Source organism: Aptenodytes forsteri, unplaced genomic scaffold (assembly GCF_000699145.1).
Source record: "Aptenodytes forsteri isolate BGI_AS27 unplaced genomic scaffold, ASM69914v1 Scaffold96, whole genome shotgun sequence".
Taxonomy (NCBI): Eukaryota; Metazoa; Chordata; class Aves; order Sphenisciformes; family Spheniscidae; genus Aptenodytes; species Aptenodytes forsteri.
In genome coordinates, this window is record NW_008795029.1 from 1,806,967 (window position 1) to 1,815,988 (window position 9,022).

General features: G+C 38.2%; 1 protein-coding gene across 3 annotated transcripts in view; it reads right to left on the bottom strand.

Moving 5' to 3' along the window:
- The window catches only part of ANKRD10 (ankyrin repeat domain 10), a 32,117-nt gene extending 23,361 nt beyond the window's left edge, over positions 1-8,756 (bottom strand). For 2 of the 3 annotated variants that reach the window (XR_657395.2, XR_657394.2), the window contains exons 1-2: positions 5,900-7,981; positions 158-249 (exon numbers count right to left, since the gene is read on the bottom strand). Coding sequence is in view for 1 of the 3 variants with exons in the window: in XM_009276063.1 (XP_009274338.1) it covers positions 158-249; positions 8,592-8,756 (257 nt within the window). In the remaining 2 variants the exon portion in view is untranslated. Of the gene's footprint in view, positions 1-157; positions 250-5,899; positions 7,982-8,591 lie in introns of those variants that run through there. The other variant, XM_009276063.1, reaches the window with a different exon arrangement.
- Positions 8,757-9,022: the final 266 nt, after the last annotated feature.

Consider the following 9,022-nt stretch of genomic DNA (forward strand, 5'->3'; position numbering starts at 1 on the left):
CATCTTGGGCTTCATTACAGTTGAACATGTCTAGCTGTCTTTTAATCAGGTGTCTGCTGTTTTAACTTTTCTTTCTGACATTAGTATCTATGTTTACTGGTCTAAGTTAGTTAACTAAACACACAACAATCAACAACAAAAAAAATACCTCACTTACTCTATTTGCGCACCATGAGCCACAAGGGCACTTATGGAATCCATACTACCAGACCGTGCTGCTTTATGAATAGGAGTTTCACCAACATAATCCTGTAAAGACAAACTACATTTTGTCAAGCATAATCTTTCTAAAAATTAAAATCTTATTTTTACATTACTCACTTTAATTAAGAAGCAGATATATAAAAGCAGCATTTATTAGCTAGCAAATGCATCAGGTACTTTATTATTATTTTAAAGTTTGCAGTAGGCCGTCACGTACATTAGATATTTAGCAAGAAATAACGCTAAGGGCATCTAACTTACAAGGTAAGCCTTATCCAATAACTAGGCAATCAGCAGTCATATTCAGCAAAACTTATTAAAAACCCCTGCAACATACCACCGTAACAAGTCACTCTAACACTTTTATTTCCTAGCACTTTTGTTTCCGAAGATGTTGGACTGAGCAAGCCATCTTGAATTCAGAAGCAGCATGGCCAAGTTTGCGGGCCTACACTGCTTTCAGATCTTGCTGACACACTTATGCAGTACTGCACTGCACCATAAGTACTCACCAGGTGAGGAATATGGATGCATCACTCTACTGTAATATAAGCATGCCCAGAGTTCACAGGCCAGCTCTCTCCTGGGACATACACATTGACTCATGTCCTATATGCTTTTCTTTTCCGACTATCCATTTACGTTCCATTATTGTTAACCAGCACGTCCAATCATTTAATCTTTTCATATTATGTGCAAACATACTGGGAGTAGTGTACTGCTTTTCAGGCAACTCCCCTCTACAAACTATCTTTGCAGATAAAAGGAAGAATCTGCAGCAATTTTACAAATGCAACTGGCAAGCAGCAGGTAAATACCATGATCTACAGGCTGCAAATGAAATTCAGTACTTGCAATTAACCATTAGTATTAAGAACCACAGAGAAGAATCTGTAATGAAATATGGCCTTGAAGTAGCAAGTAAATATTCAGCTACTGGTTTGTTATGCGATTTAATTATCACAGTCCTCAACACTTTCAATGCATGGCAAGTTGTTTTTTCCTTTCTTCCCCATCCTCTTTCTCTCCAAATTTTTGACAGACTTCACTTGTCTGCTCCACTGATATTAAACATGTACTAACTGTATGTGCCTAATTTTTGCTTCCCCATTCCTTTTATTAAAATACCAACACTAGCTATTAAAGTAACACAGCACCTTTACTAACTTGCCAGTCTTCATACACAACGGTATGAAATACATCAGGTACTTTAGTTCACACCTAACTCTACAGTACTGGTTATGCTTTAGCTCTAATTGAAATGTGAATATATTCAAAATATGATCATACTACCATCTTGATAGGCAGAAGGTAGCAAGTGTTTTAAATTGTCTGCCAAGCTTCTGAGAAATTAAATCACATCTTTTAGACCATGTAAATGTAACTTGAAGATGAATTTTGGATTATGTTATATACTCTCCATTTTCTACTTGCCAATTTTATTTAATGGTAAAATATTTTTATAACAAGTCACAAATTCACTGAGGGTAAGCCAGTTTACCAGTGCTTAAGACATATATTCAGCCAAACAGTGAACCACTTAGCACCCCCAGCAGGGAACAATAATGGTACCAGACAAAGTTTACCTTCTTATAAACTAAGGAAAATTGCTGAGGCTGATACAAAGTTTGGGGACAGAAAAAAGCAGAAAACTCCTTGAAGTCCTAAGTGATTCTTAGGCCTTCTTCCAAAATGGCTGTCTGTAGCTGATTAATAGAAGACTGCTTTTCAATGAAGTGTATATAGTTTCTCCTATTTATAACTTTTCTTGAAGTTTCAGGAAGACAGAGGTGTTTAACAGAGGACACAATTTTATTAACTGTCATACGTGGAAATTCATTTGGCACTTATTTACCCAGGAAGGTTTTCTTCATCGTGTAATACATTTTCCCATCATGGAAGCTGTCTTCGATTCATCATTTTGTTATTGTTTCCTTTCCCCCCTACCTTTTGTTAAAGAGGTAAAAGTGTAGAAAAGAAGTGATTTGCCTCTTTTGTTCAGCATTAGTATTTATAGTCCCAACCCTAACTTAAAAAATAATCATTCAATGTAAGGTTCAGTTTAGGGAAAGGAAGCTCAACTAGCCATGCATATGACAAATATGACAAAAATCTTTACTAGCCCCACAAACCTAGCATGTTGCCCCACAAAAAGATCTAGAGAACTTAACTATGAAGTATTGCTGTGGGGAAACGCTCAAAGGATGAAAAAAGACCCTTGCAAAAGGACTCCTCACCACTGCATTACAAGAATAAGCTAAGCTTATAGCAGTCAACAATCCTGTCACCAACAACCAGAAAAGGGTTAGTATCTCAGAAGAGAATATATGTCTTGAGAAAGGCTTCTTTCAGTCACTGGCCCAGAAAAGCATGTCTCTTCTCTACAGCTAAGGAACTGAGAAAATACTTAAGAGAATGACAGACTATATGGATTTAGATTTTTTTTTATAGCATTCGTTTTAATTATGGCACCTAAGTTTGTCATCACTAATGTTATCTTCTTTTGAAGTTCTCCTATGGGACCAAATCTATTTGCACTGAAATAGTTTCTGAAATAGTCTCCTAGCTCTACAAAGAAGAATTCTTTCTGGGTTATGAGCTAGACTGAAAGGGGAAAAAAAAAAGTTATCTCCCACTGAAAAATGGCTTTAAAGTTTACTTGTTTTTCAACACATCCAAAATCATGCATAAAGAGGAAAATAAAGTACTTCACGAGGCTCAAAACAATTCTGTTTTGATTCAACAATTGGAATGGATGGCACCAAACAGAAAAAGCAATTTAACAGAGATTTTTCCAAGAAGCTTCTGAGAACAGTTTGGGGTCTAGATTGCTAGCACATTTTCATGCATAAGACACCTCTTCCCTATCTCTTTTTTGGCTATGTGGAGCAAACTAAATTATTTTATTTTGAGGGGCTCTACAAATTCCTAATTATCCTTGACAATCCCTCATAATCCTTCTAATTGTCCACAGTTCCCGTATGTGCTTCAGTCTGACATAATCCCTTCTGTAATAATATTCCAGGAAGGGAAACATCAGTAACTTGTACTGGCCTTTCATCTAGAGCAGAACTTTTCAGGGTCCCGTTCACCCTTCTAATGTAACGCTGCACCAACAGCCCAAACTTGTCTCACAATCCAGAAGTTGCATTGTAAAAAAAAAAATGAGCAGGAAGACCAATTAGGTTTTATTAATTTAGCATTCAAGATAACACAAGTTTCTTTGCTTCTATGGAGATTAAGTATTTTGTGTACAGTGCTCCTGAAGAGATGACAAAGAGAGTCATGAGGCATCATAGGCACATTTATTTTTTGCAACTCACTGCCACTGTCAAATGTCTTCCTCCTTTCCCTTGGAGGAGCACGACTATACTTTTGCAAAGACAAGGGCAGTCTTCTCTAGCTTGGGGTCATGACTAGATTACCTTTGACTTCTATTTCATTTTACTGAGTAAGCATCTAGTTTCCTTCCTTATTCTCTTTTTATTTGTGGCTGAAGAGTCTTTTGCTTTTTTGACTTAAGTTTTCTCAGTAAATCTATCTCAGCTTGATTAATCAGTTTGCATTTCCTCACTATGCTGCTTAACCTCAAAAGACATTTCCTCTACTGAGTAAATATTTTTCCTCAAACTCTCTGCTTATTCCCAGGCCTCTTTTAGACGTGGTTATTTTTTTCAGTTCAGTCCAAAGCCATTTTTACTCTATTTTCCTGCTTTCTGTCTTTTTGGGATCCAAATTTGTGTTGGCTTTAGGATCTTTGTTGAACTTAGAGCAAATTTCCCATTTTGTTCTCCAAGTTCCAAGTCCCTGGATATGATTCAGTTAATTTCACTCACTGGTACCTTTACACCCCTGTCATTTAAAAAAAAAAAAAAAGTTACTTACCTGTAAGTATTTCTTTTTAAAACAAAAAGCCCCCATTCACATTTACACTGAAAGCTTTCAACTATGTGTACTGGTCTTGTCTGGGATAGAGTTAATTTTCTTCATATTAGCTGGTATGGTGCTATGTTTTGGATTTGTGACCAAAGCAGTGTTGATAATACACCAGTGTTTTAGCTATGAGTGGGCTGGGGGTGCACAAGGAGCTGGGAGGTGACACAACTGGGACCGCTGACCCAAACTGACCAGAGGAATATCCTATACCATATGACATGATGCTCAGCAAAAAAAGCTGGGGGGGTGGAGTTTGCCAGGGCTGTCATTGCCTGGGGACTGGCTGGGCATCAGTCAGCTAGTGGTGAGCAATTGTGGGATTTTTTTGGTTGAGGTGTGGGGTTTTCAAAAATTTTTTTATGATCACTTCATTTTCTTGGCTTTGTTTTTCTTTGTTTCCTTTTTTACCTATTCAACTGTCTTTACCTCCACCCACGAGTTTTCTCACTTTTCCCTTCCGATTCTCTGCCTCAAGCCACGAGGGGGGTGGGTGTGTGGGTGTGCGTGTGGAGCAAAATGAGCAAGTAGCAATTGGTGTTCAGGTGCCTACCGGGGGCTAAACCACAACACTATGCACTTGTAAAATGCTTCTAGTATAGATATCCGACTAAGACACAGAAGCACTATTTTACCTGACAACAAATAAAAACTAACTCCATTCCTTAACTCAACTGACTGCATTTCAAGTTCTATCAGCTAATCACATTTCCACAAGCTGTTCAGATTTCTTAGACCCAGCACCCTACCCTTTCTGAAGCCAAGAAGTAGAAGCTGGAGAATACTGAGCATTTTTTTCCTCATTCTTTGCTAAAAATGCTTTGAATTCATGATGGTTTCTCCTGAATTTTGAGTACAGATGAGAACCGATGGAATATTTTTATCTGGATTTAGTCCAAATTGTTGTTTAAAATACAAAACCGTAACATACCAAAGGAATGAGTGTCTTCTTCCTCCCCATCAAGGATATCAGCGTGTTTACAGTTCTTGCTAGCATGGGTAGTCTAACCCTCCTAAATCTATCTGCCATCACTGCCACATGATGGTAACTGGCTGGATGAAAAATAAGTTGGCATCACCTGTAAGGATGCAGTATTTCTTATCCCTTAAGACAGGCCACACAAAACTGGTTTTTTGGCCAATCAACACAGGCAACATACAACAGAATGTTTACTATGCTGAGGCTAGAGGGAAAATATATTTAAATGAAGTAATAGGCTTTTTAATCAAGAAGTACTTCGCACTGTTACAGTGAACTACAGCAGGCAGGTAGATGAGTGCAGGTCTTGAGTCACATTATTAAGAACTATTAGCAGGCACTGCCCACTGAAGGAAAAAAATAAATAACAGGACTTCCTCTTGAGTCCACTGCTGGGTAGAAATAGGCAGGTCATTGCTTGACACTTCAGCTTTCTCCTGTGAGTTTTTATGGTGATCCTGGGGGGGAAGAACGGCCCACCGATCATAAAGAGAGAGAGATGGTTCTAGCCAGCACATACAGTTATGTAACAGGGCTGGGCATCACAGGATATACTCACGGAACTTATCTGGGGAGCAAGGTACAGCTGGGACAAGCGGTTTTCAGCATTTGTCCTTCATTGCTGCTGCCTGAGAAATGTCCTGGGCAACTGTCACCAGCACTGAGATATGCATTTCCAAGTTTTCCTAAACTTCAGGGCAGGCAGCATGGGCTACAACACAATACCTCAGGGCAGATATGAGAAAGCGTGCATGCAAATTCTACTGAGTACCAGAGGTTTACGTTAAGACTGAGAGACTCGAGTGGATTCCTTTTCAGAAGCTATCCTTTTCTTTTTCCAGAGGTGATGGGTTAGTCTGTAGCCAATGACCAGGAGTCAGTTTGGAAGGAAAGTTTTACTAGTTTAAATATCAAGTATTCCCAGATCTTTCTCAGCATGTGTTTTGTATCCAGTGTCCATGGAACACTTGTCCTCACACAAGCATTAGCCAGTGACTATGTCTGTTTGAAGTACAGCATCAGTCAGCGAGCTGGAAGGAATAAACAAAATACACATCAGGAAATAGTGCTCCAAAAGCTCAAAAGTGTGGGTGGAAGCCCTAGATGATCACCTGAAAGTGCTTGGAAGTTAAATAAGGAACCAAGATCATTTATTAAGCAGTTCAAATCAAACAAGGATAGTAGAATTTGACTGCAATTCAATAAACAGCTGGAAGGAATTGGGGAGAGCAAAGCATGCATTATGCTTTACATAGCCATGTATGAAACACTCCAAATATCCGTGGGATGAGTTTGCTGCTACAGGTATCACCAAGGTACATGGTCTAGCTTTCAGTGCTCGTGCATGTGAAACCAGTGTGACTGACCAGTTGCATCCTAACAAAGAACTTAAGAGACTTTTTTGATTCTGCTACCATTTTAATTAACCAGCACTATCATCTTATTTTATCATCGAACCAAATCTAAAATACCTCTTCTTGTATGGTCAACTGATATTTTGTGGGGGCAAAAAAGTTATGACGTTCAAGTGTAACTTGAGCCTACCATTAACAACATACAAGGCTTCCACAGTGTCACCTCTCAGTACTATCTATATTAGTGTCCTTTGCTTGTCAATACCCATATCTGCCCTTAGAAGTCTATGGGATACTATCACCAGTATCTCATTTGAAAACTTGAGAACCACAGTACTCTTCCTCCTGTGGAGGACCACAGATCCATTATTTGGATTTGCTCTGGTGACACGCCATCAATTTATAAAGACTTCTGAGTCACTGGCTAGTCTTGGTGACTTCTTTAAGCTGGAATGAGTTTCCTGTCTACTTTTAACTGCGTATCATACCGCCTTCTGCTTTCCTTTACAGTCATCTGCATGTTGCCCTCAGCCCATGGAGAGATCCTTCTGTACTCTTCTCCTCTTCTTTTGGGGGCTAGCTGCTACTTTCTTCTTTGCTATAACCTTACTCACTAGATGTGATTTTTTTCCCCCCATCATGTTCCAGGACAGCAAGCTTGGTCTTCAACTCCATTTCAACCTCACTGGTCAGTTCTTCTCTTTATCCTCATAGTTGGAAACTTTCATTCTTCTCACTCATTCATTTTCATTCATTCTTCTCTTCTCATTTAGCAGATATTTGTAAATCTTTATTCTGTGCATGCCATGTTTCCTCTCTAATCACCGTTTCTTTACATTCTTACCTGGTCTCCAGATGCATTTATAGTTCTTGTATTTTCTCTTCTGAAGATTCTACCACTACGGAGCAATAACTTATTGCATAAGTTACTTTTGTCAGGTATCAAGGAGAAGATGCGATCTATAGCCTCTGCATCCAGTCACCTTCATTGTTTCTACAATTCTCCTGGTGTCTCACAGCTGTTCTCAATGCACCAGCCTTCTTTTCTGAAAACTCAACACAAACTTCCCCATTTCTTATTTTTGCATAGATTAAAAAAAAAAAAAAAAAAAAGAATAAAACTCTAAAAATGCAAACGTTCAACTTCTTCAGCAGACTTAGCTTAACTCTACTGCATATAAAACAGAGTCTGGCCATTAAATATTTTAAGAAGAGTATGATGCAAGATTTAACAGACCAGACGTTTTACAGATGCTGTGCTATATTACAGCTTTTAGTAAATGCATATGCTGTAGTATTAATTACTCTCATAGAATATTATAAATAATAATTTTGAGTACTGTTATAAAGGCACACATTATGCATGCCCAGCACATGTAATAGATCCATTCAGTACTGCAAACGTTTTCTGCAAAAGCATGATATTTTTAAGCACTCGATTCTGTTACTGTACCAGAGTACAACAGTCCTTTACAGGAATTTTGCTATATTAATGCACTCTCTGCTACCAAATAAATAGTTGTAATGGAAAATTTTTATCAGCCATTCATTCTTTGTTAGTAAACTACATGTTTCTGATCTATTTGCAGGAAGTTACTAGAAAAGCTTTAGAAATAATCTAAAAGGGGAAACAGTATGAAACTAGATGCACCTTAAAATAAACCATGGCAGACCTTACTAGGCAGATGTATGACTAAATCATGAAGTACCACAAAGGTCTCATGGTTCTGTAAGTAGCGGTGAATTTTTCAATTCTTCGCATACTAAATAAGTAAGATATTCCTCACTAGCCTTTTTTCCCCTAAAGAGGCATTACAATACCAGAGTATTTGCTAATGCTGCCAACACCAGAGCAGCATACCATTTTGTTCAAGAAGCAGCAAGATGTAAATTCCTAAAATAAATGTTCTCCAAACCTTTAGTGGCTTAAAGGACATTTATTAGTCCTATCTCTACTATAATGAAAAAGGTCTGTAACTGATAATTAAGTCATTTGACTTCAGCTGACGTTAAAAAAAAAGGATCTGTATGTGAATGTAAGGATCATATATGTAGTAAAAAGGGACCAAGACACTCATTCCAAAACTATATGCAGACATGAAATATGCGTGAATCCATACCTGTTTGTTTATGTTGGCCCCCACTTGAATCAACCAATTCAGGCACTGTGGATGTCCTCCAAAAGCAGCAATGTGGGCTGGTGTTTGAGCAAAACGTGTTGTACTGGCATTTACAGAGGCTCCAGCTCTTACTAACTGCATTAGGCACTCCAGCTTTAAAGACATGAGAGAATAAAACCAAAAATGTTACACAGATGTGCTATGACAATTAGCATGTGCTAAATAAATAAATAAATACATAAAACCTAGAGAAGCTAAACTTACTAGTGAGACTACATGGATGCAAAACAAGAGAGAATATGAACATTAGGATTTCCCCCCTCCTCTGGCCATAGGCCATACCTGAAAAGTACTTAATTCTCACCCCCCAAACCAAATTCCAACATTTATTTTCAGGATGGGGGAAAAGACGGCATAAATACTTCAGAGCT